The 19719-nt window shown below is 41.5% G+C and overlaps 1 protein-coding gene across 2 annotated transcripts in view; it reads right to left on the bottom strand.

The window, feature by feature from the left end:
- The window catches only part of DDR2 (discoidin domain receptor tyrosine kinase 2), a 152324-nt gene that overhangs the window by 14099 nt on the left and 118506 nt on the right, over nt 1-19719 (bottom strand). For both annotated transcript variants that reach the window (XM_035010046.1, XM_035010045.1), the window contains 10 exons: nt 19454-19685; nt 19009-19156; nt 18521-18626; nt 14469-14652; nt 10609-10852; nt 7127-7189; nt 6202-6332; nt 3557-3767; nt 1713-1936; nt 379-506 (listed from right to left, as the gene is read on the bottom strand). In XM_035010046.1, the coding sequence (XP_034865937.1) occupies nt 379-506; nt 1713-1936; nt 3557-3767; nt 6202-6332; nt 7127-7189; nt 10609-10852; nt 14469-14652; nt 18521-18626; nt 19009-19156; nt 19454-19685 (1671 nt within the window). The remainder of the gene's footprint in view (nt 1-378; nt 507-1712; nt 1937-3556; nt 3768-6201; nt 6333-7126; nt 7190-10608; nt 10853-14468; nt 14653-18520; nt 18627-19008; nt 19157-19453; nt 19686-19719) is intronic.

Genomic DNA, 19719 nt, shown 5'->3' with positions numbered 1-19719 from the left:
AAAGGAATAAAGGAGAAGGGAGGAGACTTAGCAAGAAAGTTGTGTGTGAACGTGGAAGTCAGCCAAGAGGCGGTAATGACATTCGGGAGTACGCCTGTTCATCATGGTCGAAGGAGCACATATTCAGGCTCTGTGCAAAGGGAGTTCAGAAGTCAACCCGCTAATTCAATGGAAAGTGGACACCTGCGTTTGCCAGAGATAGAGAAGAGAGATGAGGCCTGCAGGCCCATCAGAAAAAGAGAGCACAACAGTGAAAGGTGAGGCAGCTCACAGACCTTCCCATCTCAAAAGAAAAAAAATTGCTCAAAGGTTTCTAGAAGTATTCCTGATCCTGAAGGTGAAATACATAAAGGAAAATTCAAAATGCAGACCACAGACCTGGCATTCTTGTTGGCATCTGCTCGAAGCATTTTCACGGCCACCAGGACAGGCTGGTTGGCACTGACATCTAGGGCAAAATCTTTATCTTTGAATTTTTCCATCCCCTCCACTTCACAGAGATGAACCTAGACAAAAGTCATCTAGTCTCAGCATCATCGTTTCTCCGGAAGATGGCTCAGTACTCTTGCTGGGCATTTCCTGGAGATAAGCTAACTCTTACAACTCAAGCAAAATCATCAAAAGACTATTAAGATACATGTAACATACTTTTAATTCAAATAGCCGAGACAAACGGGGGTAAATTACCCAGCTAATATGACATGTTACTACTTTATAAAAGAAACATACATTGATTGGAATGCTAAATTTGTGAATGAATCTACAACATAGCATTTTACTCCAGTACAGTCCACTATAAAATGTCGCTCGGCATAAATGCTCCCATTTTGATTCAAGGAAGTTTAGTTACTGGTTCATACAAAACATTTCTTCTCTAAGGTAATCCCTTAGTATGGCGTTAGCATTATAAGTAACCCCTATGTATTAGTAACAGAATAATGAGCCTGTGTTTTCAACCCCGGGGACAGGATGAGTACATATGACATCACAAACAGATGCCATGAACTCTTCCACCAACACCAAACCTACCCAAGGGCAAAGCATACCACCCACACTGAAAACCAAGAACACGGTCTTCTATCTCATCTGGTGTTCAGATGGCACCGTTGAAGGGCTCCTGTTGCCACTTAAATCATGGCTTTGGATTCTCAGAAGGTTCACGTGACTGATGTAAGAGTGCAAAGTCACTGTTGGAGGGCGACTGGGAAGAGTGCTCCTCCTTATCTCAGTTGGCAATTCATTCCCTCGTGGCTGAGTCTGGGACTCAAGTCAGGGGCGAGGTTGTTTTTGACCACTTTACACATAACTCCCATGGAAAAGAGGAAAACAAAGTGGCTATCAAGTAGCAGGATGTTCTTGGACAGTTTATCAAAGATGATCACATCTTACGGGTCCCCACCCTCTGTAACCTATTGTAAAAAAATTTGAAAATACGGAATGTTTTTCAGGATATCTGAAGTCTAGTGACTTGCTGGCTTTAAAAACTATACAGAAATCAGAAGACCCAGGAAGCTTTGTGAGCTCTTTCACAAAGATGAGGTGGACCCAATCCCAGCCTTCTAGAGGGCAAGGAAAGGAGAGATGAGTGAAGGAGACATTCTGGTATGAATCCACTTTGGAAGGGGCACTTTTCTGCTCTCCTGGCTATTTTTATTCAACCACTATCTTTGGGATACCAAGAACTGGAGACCCCCAAAAAAGATTCAACTCACCTCCCCGAACTGGCCTTCTCCCAGCTTCTCCTTGAATGTTAGGAGTTTCCTGGGGAACTCTTCCACAGCCACATCTTTCCCTGAAAGCAGGTCCATGGTAACAGCAGGCACTGAGTAGGTGTTGCCTCCAGTCACCCCCTGCAGGTTCACAATGTCAGCCTCTGCGTAGTGGGGTGCTCCCTCGGGCCCGCTGGTCTGGGCCGGCTTCACAACGCCACTGCAGCCTGGGAAGACACCCGCAATGAGCCCGACTCCAAGGGGCATCTTTGGAGATCCTTCCAGGAAGAAAATCTGAGAGGAAGGCCAGGAATGCCCTGAAGACAGCCTATGCTACTCCATGCCATTCTCACTCAGAGAAGGGTCCCTCTAGAGACCCTTTCTTGTGGCCTTCGGAATGTGGAACATCATTTTCTCTCTTCTTCTTCTTAAACTACGTGATCATTAACAACCTCCTTGGCTAATCTTAGGGGAATTGTGGTGAAGCTAGAGGACAGTTTATGTTATATAAGGGCAGGAAGTTGGAAGACTTAATCGCGTATTTCTATAATTTTAAGACACCGTCATTGATTTAATAACCTATTTTAGGGATTAAATAACTTTCTGATGATCTAGTTTAAGATACATCCTTCCTTAAAAAAATTAAAATATGAGAGGGGAAATGTTTTAAGACTTTAGAAAATAGGTAAATTACTTTAGTTCAGCCTAGGAAATAAATTAGTTTACATCCTTTATTCTCGCTATCTCTGTAAAATTCCCTGAGTTCAATGTGCTCCTTCAATGTTTGCTATCCACTGAGTGATAAATACATGTGAGTTTCCTCTCTTCCTTTGAGAAGAGCCCTTGAAAAGCCTATGCGCTCCCAGTCAGTCCTGTCTACTTCTCCATCTGGCTCTCCCCTGAACACAAGTTCTTCTACTGACTTTGGTCACTCTTCAGTTGCTGACCTTCTGGAAAAGCTGCTCTGAGCCTCAGTGATGACCCCAGAGTCCCTTCTGATGTCATTCTGCAGCACTTTTTTGAAAAACACTGGATGTGAATCAATTGGCACTGCTTTACGAAAGCAATGCTTTTCTTGAAGAAAGGCAAGAAATATTTGCTGTCATAAAAGATCTTATATTCTTCTAATAAATTTCCACCAAAGAGAAATAAACAAAAATTTGATAAACTCAGTTATCTTGAGGGCTAGAAAACTGGGAATTCCAGGATGTCTTTAGCTTCATTAATTTATTTTATCCAGGTGAAATGCTAGTCCTGAATTTACTGCTAATGATGTTTGGTATTGGGTGAATAGCCTATCTGGGCCTCCTCATCTTCTTCCTATGGAAAATGAGGAGACCAGACTAGTTGGACTGCTTAGGTTCTTCTGGTGTTAACACTTTAGTGACACCCTTTATTTATTTTCTTTCTCTTCTGACCTGAGGGTCCCTTTAAACACCTACTATGTGATTAAACAACTGAGAAGCACTCAGATTAGGGTAGGAGCCATGGTAGATCAATCTAGAAAGACAGTGTGGACTTCTCAGGGAAATGTGGACTTCTCTCGATGAAAACCAGATTTGAGGGGCGCCTGGGTGGCTCAGTTGGTTAAGCGACTGCCTTCAGCTCAGGTCATGATCCTGGAGTCCCTGGATCGAGTCCCGCATCGGGCTCCCTGCTCGGCAGGGAGTCTGCTTCTCCCTCTGACCCTCCTCCCTCTCATTCTCTCTGTCTCAAATAAATAAATAAAACCTTTAAAAAAAAAAAAAAAAGAAAACCAGATTTGGTTGAGTAGGAGCCAAGTGTCACACCTTCATAGTGCCTGTCACGACATCTCCCTTCATTCTCTGCCACTGTGTCATCCTCACCTGACTCTTCCTCCCCTGGAGCAAACTCTGGGAGTTTTCGTATCAGCCTCGATGGCTCCTGGTAGTCAGGGCGAAGGGGAAAGATGCGATCGTAAGTGGAATTGGACTCCTGCTCACTTGGCGATGAGGAGCGGTTGTTGTTGAACATGCTGGACTCACTGGGCAGAGAAAGGCTGACTGTCATTTCATCATCCAGCATCCTCCGGGAAGCCTGAATGAGAAGGATGGGGAAGGCATGTTAGCACAAAGGGGATCATGGCTTCCTCCTCTTCTGAGACCCAGCTCTTCCACTCAGGTGAAATACCTATTACTCTTCAACTCTGCAAGCACAAGTGACAGGGATGCAGTCTGGCTCCACAAATGCCTGGGTCGTAGAAACTTAGAATAATCCTTCATTGACCCCCTAACTTCTGTGCTACCAACATTCATTAACTTTCATTGAAGCATGTATAAGCATTATTTACATGACACTATGAGAACCTATCAGTAGCCAATCAAAGATCTCAATCCTGCAGACTTTTCAATGTTCTATTAAGTAGTGGGTTTTTGCAGACCTATCCCTTAATTGGTTTGATTTTGTGTAGACACATTAAAATGCTCATTCACTCAACAAATGTGCTGTAACATGATGGGTCAGTAGTCTACCTGATCACTCTGGCACTGTAGATTAGGGAAATATGCCCTCAATCCTGCATTTTTACTAACCAAAAATAAAATGGCTATAAAATGGGAAAGGAAATCCCTGGGGATACTGAGGTGAATTACACCCAATAAAAGAAGAAAAAGAATAAAATAACAAATTGTTTTGGCATCCTATCCAATGTGACCTGCCTGTTCCTTCCAAAGGAAAATGAATACATGTGACTATTTGGATTTGAACACGTAAAATGTCCCACTCCAACAAACACACTTTGGGTGCTCAATGGAGAGACAGATGTCTGCTTCATCCCCTGACTGAAAAGTCCTTTATTGCAGTAACACCCCCAATACATGTGCATGGAACCCAGCACATAGTAGGTACTCAATAACAATGGGTTAGCTCTCTCAAAGAAAAAATGTTAAGGACACTGCCAAAAGGATCCTACAAATAATGGTTAGTCTAAAGCTATTTTGAATAATGTTTCTTGGAATACATGTGTATGCTTAAGGGTTTTATACACACACACAGACACAAAACATACACACAAATCTGTCACCAGGAAAAAGTCCTGCGTCATTCCAGAGCATCTGGAGTTGTCTTACTAGGATATACAGGGTAGAAAGAATTTCTTGAAGGACCAAGTTAAATATTTCAGGGCAAAATTGTTGCTCTCCCTTTTACTTGAAGGGTCTCCAATCCAACACTCCTCTTCCAGTCCGTGGACATATTCCCATTAGACTCCCAAGAAAGACCGAGAGAAGTGTGGCAAATTCTGGCTCCAATAAAGAGAAAAATAGTTCATAGAGTATAGAACACAGATTCCCTCTTCCCAGTTAAAACGCAGTCATAACAAAATACTCAATAAGACACACCTCAGCTTCAAGCCATCCCATGAACCTGCAGTCCACCAGCTTCTACTACCACCAGCACCCTCTGTTGCCCCTCACTCTGAATTTAGACACCTAGTGTGTTCTGGCATTCTAGAAGAATGGTCTTGAATTGCCTCACAGCTCAGAGCTTTTATAACCTCTCAGTCCACATCCATTTGAACTCATTGATCAGTGAAGATGTCCATGGCCAACTATAGAAACACTTAATCATCAGCAGACCCCAAGAGCATCAGATACTTAGCAGAAGTGCCCAGAGAATTGCTATCTAGCCTAAGAAACCAAGAAAAGTCATAGATATTCCATCTTTGCTGGGATATATATATTTGGAAGTTGACAAATTTCAAGACTGACAATTGGAATGAGCATAGAAAATAGGATATCAGTTGTATGATCTTGAGCAAATCACATTTTCTCAACAGAAAAAGAGTTAAATATAACTACTAGGCCCAGCTCACTGTTATTCAATGAGGTTCAAGTAAAATAATACACATGAAAAAAGGCCTTGCAGGTTGTCAAATGTTAGACAAATGTGTAAAATCTTATTCAAATAAGTTAGATTGGACAAAGCAAATCTGAGGAGGGACCCAGAAGGAGGCATAAGCATAACTTACAAGTACATAAAGAAGTAGAAATAGGACTATGAAAAACTTGGCTTGGATATTAATGAGGCTAAATGTTTTTCTGCACCACACATGCACGTGTGTAAATAACAGAAGAAAAGGAACAGCATTATCAGAAATTTTAGGTAGGTAGCAGTTGTGCATCTGTTAATTTTTTTAAAAAATACACATGCCTGCACTCCCCTCCAAATCCAGTGGATCAAAACCTTCAAGGGAGATGCTTGAGTTGAGATTCAATGTATTAGGAAGAGTTTTCTGGGTTTTCTAGGGAGGTTCCAAAATCCCCATTCCAAACATGAGAAAATGGACTTAGCTTATTCTTTTCTGACTCCCTTCAGCACCAAGCTTCACCACTCCCAGGCTTCTCAGTGGCCTCGGTTAACACTCTAAGCATTTATAAGTTCTTACAGTTTGCCTTTTCTCCTGGGGTAACAATGGCTTAGGCAAGGCAAATGGAGCAGGTTCCTATCCCATGACTGATCTGCACTTCCTCACCTTCTCCAGCATTTTCTGCCAGAACTGTCTCCAGAGGATGATGACAATGATGGCCAGGAGGATAAAGATGATGGCTACCAAGCAGCCAATCAGGATCCGGGTATTGCTGTCATCGACTTTAAGCATTGGATCTGCGACCAGGAAGAGAAAGATGGAGAACACCATCATCTCACGGGGCAAGGAAAAGCATGAGGTACTGGGCCAGAGACAGAAAGGTAGAACCTTTTCCTTCAGGATAATTCTGCAAGATGCCACCTTAACACTTCTGCTTAGTTTCGGTCTTGCTACTCTGGTATGACTTTGCTCCTCCATTGTACACACCTCCTCCTTGGGACCATAGCCTCCTCCTCCACATGTATCAGACTGGATAATGGAGACGTTTTCCTTTGGTCCCCAAATTTTGTTCCTTTATTACCACAGCCTAGATCTACTGGCTCATAATCACACTTCATGAAAAATAGGTGAAGAGTCCCTTTGGAGACACTTGATCATATGTGTTTCCCAGATTGCTGACTCGTATGGCCAGTGACCATCTGAAGCCCTGGATACACTTTAGCATATATCTCCAATTAGAGAGACTACCATTTTGTTTAATGGACTTCCATCCATTCACTGAGATCCCCACTATGGGTCTTACCTAGAAATGTCCCTTTCCTTGTTTCTGTTCCAAGCTACCCAAACTTCCATGAAGCAATTGGAACAACTCCAGACTCTGCTTTAGCTGAAGAGTCACATGAACCAGCAGTGAGGAGAGTGAGTTTGGGCCCTTTACTTCGGAGCCTCCCTTTCCAGAAACCCCTTCATCCAAAGCCAGCTGGTATAAAGCCTCCTACACAGACAGTCAGGCTCTTGCAAATTTCCACCCTTCTTCATCCTCTAGAAGGCCTCTTCAACTTTAACTTTTATAACTAGAAATCACACATACCATAGGTTGTGGGTGCCACAGGTGAGGTGGGCAGGGCCCCAGAGTTGTTGTACATTGCAGCATCTGTTACAAAACAAGCATGAGTCAGAGCCAGGGAGAAGACAGCTAAGTAGTGGTTTTTCTGGAGGTAGATTGTGACCTAGCACATTGTGAAATCAACCTAGTAGGTTGCCATCAGCCTTTCTTAAAAATAAAGTCATATAATATTCTAAATTTTAAAAATCACCATTCATCTAGACAGTAAGGGCAACTCTTCTTTTGTAAAATGTTTGTTTAAATGATACTAGGTGTCATGGTACAAAAAAAGTTTAAGAAAGAGTGGCTCAGTGGGCTGTGACCATGCATTATCATAAAGCATGCATAGGAAGTCAGACTCAAATTCAGGAAAATGTAGAGAACATGATGGGTAAGCAGGCATGGGACAGACATAGTGCTAAGAGGCTCTTTCTTTCAAGGAAATTAAGTTGTTTTCACTATGCTCATTGACCTAGCCCTTTAATTTATAAATCAAGCCTTCACCCTTATAGGTAGATTATTGATACTGGGGTGTCCTTTACTGTGATGTACAAGCTTCTAAAACTAGACCCCAAAAGCATATTTGCTAGACTGACGTTGGCAACTCATTCTCCCCTCTGATTTGTCTAACCAAGGAGGTCAGAATTAGAATATGCATTTCCCTTCAAGAAGCATGCTCTCCGTAAGTCCTAATTTTTCTTCTTCTTAGCAATATTACACAAATTGGGAGGTTTCTAGCATCTACATGTACTTTTCTGCGTTGAGTCCTCAGGCTCCAATGGAAATGAACATTGTCATGATATCAGATTTAAAACTCAAGAGATTCCCAGGAGTCAAAAACTGTAGTCCTTAGCTGCAATTGGTTATAACAGGATAAGTATACTAATTACTCTGCCAAGAGAATAGAATCCCTGAGGATGGATGGGAATCTGTGGTCTTCCAGTTAACACAGTGTAATAACACTGTTTTTGAACATCTAAATAATCTCTACTCTTAATAAATACTTCATATAAAATAATCAATCTATTTATTCTTAAATTAAATCTTTATAACAGAAGGCAGTGAGGCGCCAAACCTGTTTTTCTAAACAGATGTTCTATTTCCTTATCAGTACATCTTAGTGAGCAAAACATCTTGAAATTCTCTTCTTTTAAAAATTAAATCAGGGGGGGTGCCTGGGTGGCTCAGTCGTTAAGCGTCTGCCTTCGGCTCAGGTCATAACCCCAGGGTCCTGGGATCGAGCCCCGCATCGGGCTCCCTGCTCCATGGGAAGCCTGCTTCTCCCTCTCCCTCTCCCCCTGCTTGTGACTCTGCTCTCACTGTGTCTCTCTCTGTCAAATAAATAAATAAAATCTTAAAAAAAAGAAAATTAAATCAGGGAAGCCTGGGTGGTTCAGTCAGGTAAGCATCCAACTCTTGATTTCGGCTCAGGTCATGATCTCAGCGTCAGGGATCAAGTCCCATGTTGGGCTCCACGCTCAGCATGGAGTCTGCTTGTCCCCTTCCCTCTGCTCATCTCTCTCTCTCATAAATAAATAAAATATTAAAATAAATAAATAAATAAAAACTTTAAAAAATAAAAGTTAAGCCAGGAAGCATGGGGTCTTTGCTTTATCTTCACATTAGTCTCTCCTCCTATCTTCCCTTATTTTTCGCCTATATTTCTTGACCAGGTCCAGTGCAAGGCTCACTCTTTTGACTCTTAAAAAGCCACTCTCTACTGACCTCTCTCTTGATCACTTATTGTTGGTATCACTTGGAGCATCTTTTGGAAAATCACTGTGTGGGTTTTGTACCCCATCTACATTGCAGTGGTATAGGCAATGTCCTAAATGCCTTTTAACTTTTCAGGACTCAGCACAATCCCTACTGTCCAGTTTGTGGTCTCTAAGCACATTCTCCACTAAAAGGAACCACAACTGCTTAAGGAAATGGTTGGCTTCATATTTGGAACAAAACGTTCAAAAAGAACTTGGGTAATTTTGTTCTTCCAGAAAATAAGACATTTATCAAAGGCTTATAGGGTCAGATCCAAAGAACACAGAGCCAGCTTAAAGGTGTGTGCTCTGGTCAAATGCAAGACAATGTGAGCATCAGAAAGAATTAATAATTGCAATTGATTAAACATATTGAATTTATTTTAAAAAAGCAATGAGTCCGTAATGATACTAAAAAGCAAAACAAGTATGAAAAACAAAAACAAAACTCATTAGACATTACTGAAGGTGCCTAGGGCATCAACTCTGAAAACTGATGAAGGGAAAAAAATTAATCATGTATCCTGCCCTTCCAATGTGAACTGTATCTCAGAGTAAGCAAGTTCATGTAGTCAGAAGAAATTCAGCTGATAAATGCAGAAGGAATGCAGAAAAATCACCATTTAGCAATCCCTAATGAAATAAGTAATTCAAGCAGTGGTCACCAGTTTGTGGGGATAACCTGAGCCCAGAAATCAACCTTAGCATCACTAAAGGTGAAAGAATCTAACACTACATCCCCATGATGAGGTTCAACAGCATTATCTATGATGAGGTTCAAAGGACACAGCTAAATTAAATGTATTAAAATTAATGTCACTTGTTTTCAACAACAAAAAAGGACACAGCGTTATCTATGAAAATTCTTGACAAAAATAAATATTGAACTTGAATCAAAGTAGCCTGTAGATATAACTGCCAGTCTACAGGAATGACAAAAGATACAAGCTCTAGAAAATGACATCACAAAAAGCAATCAGGCAAACCAGAACAGATTTTTTTTTTTAAAGGACTCTTTTATATTAAAAGAGACACTTAGGAATATAATAAAGGAAATCCCCCAAGAGGGCCTTATTTGGATCCGAATTTGATCAAGCCAACTGTATGGACAATATTAGACAATGAGGGATACTTGAAAGTGGGCAGCCTATTAGATAATATTAAGGAATTACTTATTAACAAATGGTGTTAGATGTTAAAATGCTTTATGCTTATAAGGCATGATGCTTATAAAGAAGACGTTATTTTCTTAGATGTATTCTCAAATTTTTAGTAATGAAATCAAATAATGTCTCAAATTTGCTTAAAATACTACAGTGAAAAGGGAGAAATATATAAAACAAGATTGGCACATCATCAGTGGTTAGTAAGGCTGAGAGACTGACGAGGGTTCATTGTTCTCTACTTTTGTATATATTTAGAAATTTTCATTTAAATATTTTAATAGTGTGCTTCCCCTTAACTGGCTTAATTTATACCGTTTTAACTCATTGTGCTCTCATGTTTTAATCCTTTATTTTACATGCCTTTTAAACAAATACGTGAGAGCCCAGTAAATATTCTAGTCGTGCGGAAGATTCCTCTATCCACCAATGAGAAACCACCGTGCAACCCTCTTCCTCAGATACCCGCCAATGAGCAGCTCCAGCATGCACCTGCCTCCTTCACCACCCTGCTCCCACTTCCACAGGAGGCCCCCCGGCTCCCAACCTGATTGGAAGGTGATCTCACTGAACATCATCCAGGTGTCAGCAAAGTGGTATTGGCACTTGATGGCGCTGGCCATGCGGTGGTGGAGGGGCACGGTGACGAACCGAGCACTGGGGTTGACGTCGTCCAGGACGAGGGGGAAGGACACGGAGTTCGGTTCCCACTCATTGGCCTCCGAGCGGAAGTAGCACTGCACCTCCTTAAAAATCTTCACACCTTTGGCAAACATGTTGTTGCAGTGGACCTGGCAGAGAAGGAGGCATGTGAGGGACAGGCTGACACCCAAAAGTGGCACGGGGACACAGGGCAACCTAACCTGGTAAAATCTCCCATCTGCCCATTTCTCTGAGCCCCGCACTTGGTGAATAGTTGCTCTGCGGTCTCTTGGACTTGCCTTTCCATCTTCTTCACAGCGGCCCGTGATACGTCGGTCTGACCCTCTAAAACCGGGGCGGTTCCCCCAGTCCCCTCTCTGCAACTGTGTGTCCCCGGCCACCTCATTTCCTGTCGCCTCATCAGTTAAGTGAGGGCTGGACCAGCATCCTCTCGGGGGCCTTCCTTGCCCTTAACACTCCCACATCTCTAACCCTCCCCAACACAGTCTGTCCACCCGGAACCAAGCTATTCTGGGCTGAGGTAAGGGGACGCCCTCCCTCCTCGTTCCTCCCAGGTATGCGCTAAAGCCCGTCTACTCCTTCCAACAGGTTTAGTTGAGAAACCTGAACTCACACACATTCCAAAACAATTTCATCTTTCTCTTTAGAAATCTAATTTCAGGGGCCGTGTATTAGCATGTTTTAGCCAGAGACACAAGACTTAATAATCTGTCTTAATGAATTTCAGTTTAGGTCAAGCCCTTCTGATGAGGGCATGGAATCTTCCTTAGGGATATTTTCTGAGATGAGAAAAGAAGGTCTTTCGGAAAGTAGCTTGCATCCTCTTGCCTGCGGCCCTGACTCTTTCACCAGGATATTTGTATGGCTTTTAAAAGGGTCATAAGAGTGCTCGCTTTGGCAGCACATATACTAAAAGGGTCATAAGAAACAAAGAACCCACAACGGTCATCTGGAGCACCTTGGTGTGTTCAACATCCTTCAAAAATGGAATGTACATATTTGTAACTAGGTCAGGTCCCCGGTGGTAGTTCACTCACATTTCCTCTGGCTCAGTTGTACGTGGAAAATGGAGCTTCACTGGTCACTAGCCCCTGAATTAAAAGACCTCATAGGTTGGAAAAGCCTCATTGCCATTCTGGGAACATATTTGCTGTTTGAATTTTAACGTCTTGCTTAGGCCCTGCATTGTAACCCTCCAACTGTCTTTGATACCCTCCTCTGCTTTCTGGATGGCAACTACAGGACTACTGTTGAGAATTTATGTTTAGCTGAAGAAACAGCAGCAGTGGGTGTAGAAATGTTGTGATCGAAGAAATGAGCAGAGATACTCTGAAAGAATAGAATAAAATCACCTACTCTGACTCTCTATTTCTTAATGAGCTAGTGGCCAGGTAGGTGTGACCTGCCTATGGCCCGTCAACAACAGAATGGAGTCTAGAACCCTAGATTCCTAGTCCAGTGCTCTTGCAAGTACCACGCCACACAGAAATGGAGCAAGTTGCCTTAACTTCTCCATTTGGATTTTCCTGTAAATAGTTCTAATGATGAAAACATCTATTAGTATCTTCCTTGGGATGAATTAACCATTCCGGTTTACTGAGCACAAGTCAATGGAGCAAGGCTAAGAAAAAAAAATCCAAAAAATACCATCTAGAGCTTCAGTAGATTTTTCAGATTTTTTTGCAATCTGCAAAGTGTTGGATAAGTAGCCTGTGGGGGAGGTAGTAATCTCTCCTACAGATGTTTTGGGAATTCTCCTGGAATGCAAATAAATAGTATAGAATTTCATTCCCCTGTGGATTTACATATTTATTTAATAAATACATTTTAAAAGGACATTAATATATTTCAATAGAATATTTTGACTGTATTTAAGGGGTGGGGGGAATCACAGTAATTTGCCTAGAAACCAATAACTACTTTCTAGAAGATATTAAGGACCTGAAAGTCATCTTTTATTTTTTTTGTCTCAGAAAAATTAAAATATGCTACAAACTTGTTTGGCCTCAAGAGGACTGGCCCTAAGACAGCTCTTAGAAGCTTCTTGCACCTACTTACTGCACAATATGCTTTTGAATAATTCTGACCTGTGATAAACTAATTAAACAGGAGCTACGGGGGACTCAGGAAGATCAAAGTCTATTGACTAAATATTATAACTTTGGGGAGAGCTTAAAATACATTTTATTATTTATGAGACTAAAAATTATCCCAATGGTATATTTTTGTGAGTTGAGACACTTGTTCATAGGTTCATGTGGATATCTCACTATTCGGCAATAGAAATAAATTTTCCTTGGAGGTATATTTTTGTCACTATGCATATTCCCCTCCTCCCTCCAGAAAACCCTGTGAAGAATAATGAGTCACACACAACTGCACACACTTACGTTTTACAACCTGCCAAGGAGCCGTCCTTGAACAATATACAGGCAGATGGGCATGTGTTGATCCTTCTGTTCTCATCCTAAATGTTTGTTCATTTAACTAATAGCTATTAATCCAGTTAGGAGATATTATCACACTAACATGTGAAGGTAATATAAGAGACATGGATTTCCTCTTTGGCTCCAAGTTTGTGCCAAGACTAACAAATTTTGATTTACTAGGGACCCTTAATGATAACACAGATTTCATTCTTCTGGGTCCTCATCTCATCCTACATACCTCCTTTTGCAAATAAATAGTGCCTTCCTCCACTGAACTGCAAATCATCCCAAGGGGATTTAGATAGAGGCAGCATCACCAATTTGTTGGCCATTAATATTCTGTACCCATCTATGAACAGGGAAAATAACAGATAAACAGGGATCCATGTGTGAGGTCAAATTCACTTGCCCACTCTCTTGGGCCTCATATTGGAGTCCTCTCATGCTCCTCAATAAACCAGTAAGAGTTATACATGAACCACAAATACTTCAGGGGTCTCCTTTACATTCAACAAAGGACTTTCTACTGTTAAGCCCCAGTCTTCCTCAAGCTTAGAGTTCAAGTTGGAGGAACTTGAAATATAGTAGGACAACCAGACAGATGTGCTGTTGCAATAGATAAGGAAACAAAGAACTCTGGAAACAGAAGAGTGCAGAGCCTTCTATCAAGATTTCTCGGTGCCCAGGGGAGGAAGAAACAGGGTAGGTGTGGAAAGTGATCTCAAAGAAAAAATGCAAATTCTCAATTTTCCAATTTCCAAAGAATTTCTCAATTCCTCCATTGAGAATTAGGGTGGCAATGAGCCAGCCTTACTGATAAAAGGATGTCCCTGGGGAGCACTGGGCAGGGCCATAAAATGATTTCCATGGGCCCTATTTACTTTTGCTTTTGTGAGCCCCTCCCTCCATAAAAAAAATTAAAATTGTATTTTAAAACCATGTCGTTAAACAGATGAAAATGATGTTTGACCCTAAAAGTTCTTTTTTCCCCCTGATGTTAAAAGAAGCTAGGCCTTCAAAGTATTGTGGGCTCTAGACACTGGACCCACTGTGCCTGATGGTATGTAGACTCTCATGTTGGAACAATAACAGAAAACATTGAGAAATAGTGACCTAGTCTAACCCCCTTATTTACAAATGAAGCAAGAAGCCCAGAGATGAAGTGACTTGGAACCACATGTAGCTTGTTAGTGGCAAAATACTGATTTGAATCCAGTTCTGCTGACACCACCCAAGGTTCTTTCCAGCATGCCTTTTCACTACACCATTATCTTGGCTTCCTTGGACACGTTCCACCACACCTAACACCACTGACCTTCATGGTCGTGAAATTCCTGATGCGGTCAAATTCAAACATGATCTCGATGTAACCACTGGGGGCACTTTCATTCCTCCAGCCCACATAGTCATAGCCCGGCCACACATGGTATTCGTGGGTCTGAGTGAAGTCGTCCAGGCCAGACACCCCATCTGTCAGCTGGCCCAACCCTTCAGTCATGCTGCTCAGGCCAAGGGAAGAGAAGGGAAAGGGAGAGAGGAACCTGGAATTAATTGCACATTCACAGAAGAGCTTTTATTCCCAGCTTCTTTACCCCGGGTTTTGTAAGAGTTGATTATCTTGAAGGTCGAAGGATTATGAAAAATCCAGTATATTTTATAGTATTGATGCATGTATCCTGGCATCAATGGAGAACAAAGAATTTCATATAAATGAATTTTACAAAATACTCAATGCTTACTCCTTTAGTAGCAAAGCTTTTAAACAATATTTTATCATTTTATAAGAAAAGCTTTCTATAATCTATTGTATCCTTACCTATTCTTGTATACTGAATATAATGTTTTTATATAATAATTCAGTATTATCAAATGCATTTGATTAATTAATCCATTAACGAGTAAATGAATGGATGGACGGATGCATAGAATGAACACTATAGTAGATATAGCACTTGACCATCACTCAGTAAATAGTCCCAGAGCTTGTTGGAAATTTTTCTGATTCTCCTTTGACTGTGTGTTATCATTTTTCAGTGAGTCAATTCCAGAGAAGCCAGTCATGCCCTCTTCTACCCCACATCCAACAACCCAATTTGATGTCAAACTAAAGGGAGGAAAAAAGTAATCAGTGGCAAATTTAAATACTAATTTATATGTAATTTTAATTAGATTTGTAGAATACTAGATTCATGGAATAAAATGCATGAATTACATGAGGGTCTCAGGCATTGGATTTAGTCTTGTTTTCTAGCTTGGCAGGCTTTCCACTTCTGATTGTAAGGCTCTTCTTGATTGGTATATGGGATGATTGTGTATTTATGTTAATTTGGCTATTTCTTTTTGGGTTTCTATTCTATTTGGCTTCTTTTTATGGAGACACAGAGCAAGAACTCTCCACTGGGACTTCTCTCTTCCTAAGCTCTGCATTTCAAGCTCTAAACTCTAAGTCAGGAGTCTCCCAAATGAAGAGATTGGGATATTCACCCTCAAGCAATAATACATGTGCCCTTTGAGGTAATGTAAAAAGTTATCAATTCACGAAAAAAAAAATAATTGAGTGATTATGCCAGCCTTACAGAAACACTTTTAAATTTATTTGTTCATTGACAAATGTTTGGCAAATTATAAAATTTGACTGGCCTTATCCACAGTGACCAGAGCCTGGATCTCCCTTCCAAGGATTTGCCATCTTTTTCTTCTCTCTACAGATCAGAAGGCTAGGAGAACATAAGTTTACTTGCAATAAATATATTTCCCATTGTCCCCAGAACAATAAATCCCCATGAAACTTATGAAAAGCAACACAAATGAAAAGTTAATTTCTTTTAGTCAAAATTAAATCAAATGGGGATGGGTAAGGACAAAAACTTCCCCCAGTTTACTTCGTATCTTTTAGAATTGTTAGAATTACTATAACAAGCATGTACTACTTCTGTAATTTTTTTAGTTAAAAAAATAACTTTTGCTACTAAAACTATCTATTCCCAAGACTCTGAATCAGGTACTTATACCTCATCATTCAGGCACACTCCAAAGAGATAACCCCACTACCTCAGTTACCAAGTGGAAGGTGATTGTGTCGAAATCTCTGCAATTATTTTTGACCTTTCCTCTGTTACCAGTACCTGCCTTATTTATCCATTTGAATATCCTGCCAGTCCCTTAAATTTATATCCCAAACTAAATCCATCACTATCTCTTTCTAAACTAAATCTTTCACCTAAGTTTCCCATTCCTGCCCATTATATTCTCTTTCATGCTCAGTGGCTCATTGAAAGTGCCTGGCACACCATATGTACCAAAATAGGACTGTTGATGAATAAATGCCATCCCCAAGGTTTCATCTACCTCTTTTACTCATTTACACCCAATCAGATTGCAAATGGTCCCTACATGAATGTCTCCTCCTCCCGTTTTGGCCTTGGTCCTTCATTCTTTTCATCGGACAGAGATTGCAATTAGAAAATGTCCCTCATCACCTCTTCTTATCACTCACATCTAACCTTTGCAAGCTGCTTGATTAATCTGTCTAAAGCACAGTTCCAATCTTGTCCTTCCCCAGCTTTAAAAATCTTCAATGACTTGTTCTGTTGATGATTATGTTGATGAAGAAAAAACAACTCCTCCTCCTGGCCCTGACATTCAAGTTCCTCCAAAATATGACGTCATCTTTCCAATCATGCTTTTCATCTACTATTTTGCTACATAAGTATGACTGGTGGTTAACTAAATGATTGATCTTTAGCAGTCATTCCCCTAAACTTTACAGTGTGATTCTTTTGTCATTATGCTATTCACTCTGCCTCAAATGCCATTTCAAGATTCTTTACCTGTGAAAGTTCCACCCATCGTTTGGGGCCCACTTCAGTCCATCATGTCTTTTCTGGTTTTCCAAATCAGATAAAAACTTACATGTATTTAGCACTTTACCTTTACAAAATGCTTTTCTTATACATTTTTATCACTTAAGCAAATGGAAGCAACTTTGATGACATGAATCCAGGTGTTTTCACTCCCAGTGCTGTGCTTTCCTACCCTAGCTTACTCTTTCCTTTGAACCCCAGAGCACTCATAAGATTTCTCTTACCCTTATGCTTGTATCACAGTAATTTGTATCCTGGTTTAGTCCTCATTCCTAACTGTGAGCTTCTTAAAGGTAGGATCCAGGACTTCTTTATATTTTTGAATACCTACCAAGTCTGGCCAAATTGACTGTAGGTACCAACAGTGGATTAGCAAAGATTTATTAACCTAAAATGAATTCAACTGATCTCTGATTTTCTCTATGCCTTGAATAAATGCTGGTTAGGGAGCAGCTGAGTGAAATGATGCCCAGACAATTTAAGTGAACGGGGAGCAACAGTGACTAAGCAGATGGAAAGGAAGTAGCTGGAAATCGACTACTGGATGAGTCAGGTCTTCACTCAGGGGATGGCAGCTGGGGTGGGGGGGGCAGGAGTTTATTCTTTATACTTAAAACAATGGAAGTGCTGTAATCCCTCACTCCTCTTCCTGAGACTAATTTCATCCTCTGTCAACCACTAGAAACCTCTATCATCTAGTCTGAACATAACCTCTCTCCCAGGCTCAATCTTTGCAGACAAAGACCAAGCTAAGAGAGAGAAGAGTGTCAAAGTGGACTAGAAGAATGGCAAGGCTCAGGGTGAAGTGAGATAGGTAGGAACATCTCTCATCCAACCCTAAATTCCTACTGTGTCTGATCAGTTTCCTCCACCATGGCCCATTTAAGGACTACCCACTGGCCCTTTCTGCTGCTCCCAGCTCGAGTTTCTGCTATAGTCAGGCCATTCCTGTCCTCAGCCCTGTTCCCTTTCCTCTGCTCCCTTCTACCTGCCTCCTCTACTCTAAATCATATCATCCTAGAAACTCTCCTTGTTTATCATAAACCTTACGAGTCTCCTTTTCACGACTGCCAAAGCATTTACATATATGGGGTTCATTCTTCCTGAACTTCCTGACCTGTCCAATTTAGTATACTTATAACTTCAATTCTTCTGGTCCTTTGTCTCCATAAGTAGGCCACTATTTGTGTTAGACCATATTTCCTGTTTTAAGGGTCAAAAAAATTATGGCTACCATACTTAGAACTATACTACAATGTCAGCTCTTGTTTTGTGTAATTTATTGTTTCCCCTGTCTTCCCAAACATAGGATCTAAGTTCCTTGCAAATAAAGAATCCCTATTTTACTTCATCTACATTATTTCAACAATGCCTAATACAGGGTCTAAATAAACACCAGTTGGTTGACTGGTTGATTAATTATTAATCCCAAGCCAAACTAAAATATTATTCTCTTCTAGTGGCCACTTTCCCATTCTGATGACCAAAGTCTCCCAGAATTTACCTGTACCCAACAGCTCCATCATAGACGGAATCATTCAGGTAAATGATGGAGCCTCCAGGGAGTACAAACTGCTGTCCAGCTGGAGCATTGTAAGACACCAAGCCATCTGCCAAAGGAAACACAGATATGTCAGTGCCTTAGGAAGGAGAGGCAACTACTGCTCAGACCAACCATCCCAGGGAGCCACACGAGACTTCAAGGGTGCAGTCTTGTTCAGCATGTCTGCACAGGACTCAATCTGGGCACAAAGGGAGCACCACCGAGGAGCACTCCTCAGTGGCAGTCAGTGAAATGACTCAGAATGCATCATTTAGTGTGTAGAGCACCAAGCCTTGGTGGAGGAACAATGTCCTTTCTTGACTCTGACCCAGAGGGAATCGCTTCACTCCAGAGATTACTAATCCCATACCTTTCTGACTTGTCTGCCTTTATTTTCCAGGGGTTGGGGTTTTTAATAAGGTCTGTAAGCTTTCTCTCTGGAGACCTACCTAGCCAGACACAGCCATAGAGCTCCACCCGCATGCACACATTCATGGAGTGGTCAGTGACTGGGATGAAGCGGACAAATCTGGCCACGATGGGTGGCTCCAAGTCCTTTAGGAAAATGTCATAGGGGTTACTATTCCCGTCCAGCACCTGAGAAGAGAGAAGAGAAAGAGCGGGACGATGCCTCATATGAGGTTATGCTCACTTTTCCTTATCACCCCTTTCACGGACCCTCTCTTTTGAACTGAAGGAGCAGAATGTATCCTTTCAGCTTTCTCAGCAGCCTTGCTATTCCTCCCGGTCCCCCCACCCTGCCCTCCCTCATCTTCAGTCACACATTGACAAGGGCATGCACATACCTATAAGACAGCCTGCGTACTTCCTCTTCTAGCCTAAGTCAAAATATGGTCCTGGACATCTCAGGGTCTGGATGTCTCTTCTTCCTACCTGTTTCCCATGTCGGTTCCGCCAAGAGATCCAGCGAGTGCCATCCCGACTGTAATTGATCTTGTACATGGGGGCAAACTCAATGCCATGGCCCCCAGCATGGCGCCCTTGGGTCCCCACCAGAGTGATAAAGTGCAGGGTGTGCAAGTCAATCTGTAGGAACTCCTTCAGGTCATCGGGTTCCACTGGAACCTCAGGGCACCAGGCTCCATCCCCTTCTTCTGAATCCAGCCTTGAGACATGGGGTTGGAGAGACAGAGAGGAAC

Source organism: Mirounga leonina, unplaced genomic scaffold (assembly GCF_011800145.1).
Source record: "Mirounga leonina isolate KUSES-001 unplaced genomic scaffold, KU_Mleo_1.0 Mir_154, whole genome shotgun sequence".
In the NCBI taxonomy this organism is placed as follows: Eukaryota; Metazoa; Chordata; class Mammalia; order Carnivora; family Phocidae; genus Mirounga; species Mirounga leonina.
Note: the sequence above shows the minus strand (reverse complement) of the source record. Positions and strands in the feature narration are given on the sequence as shown.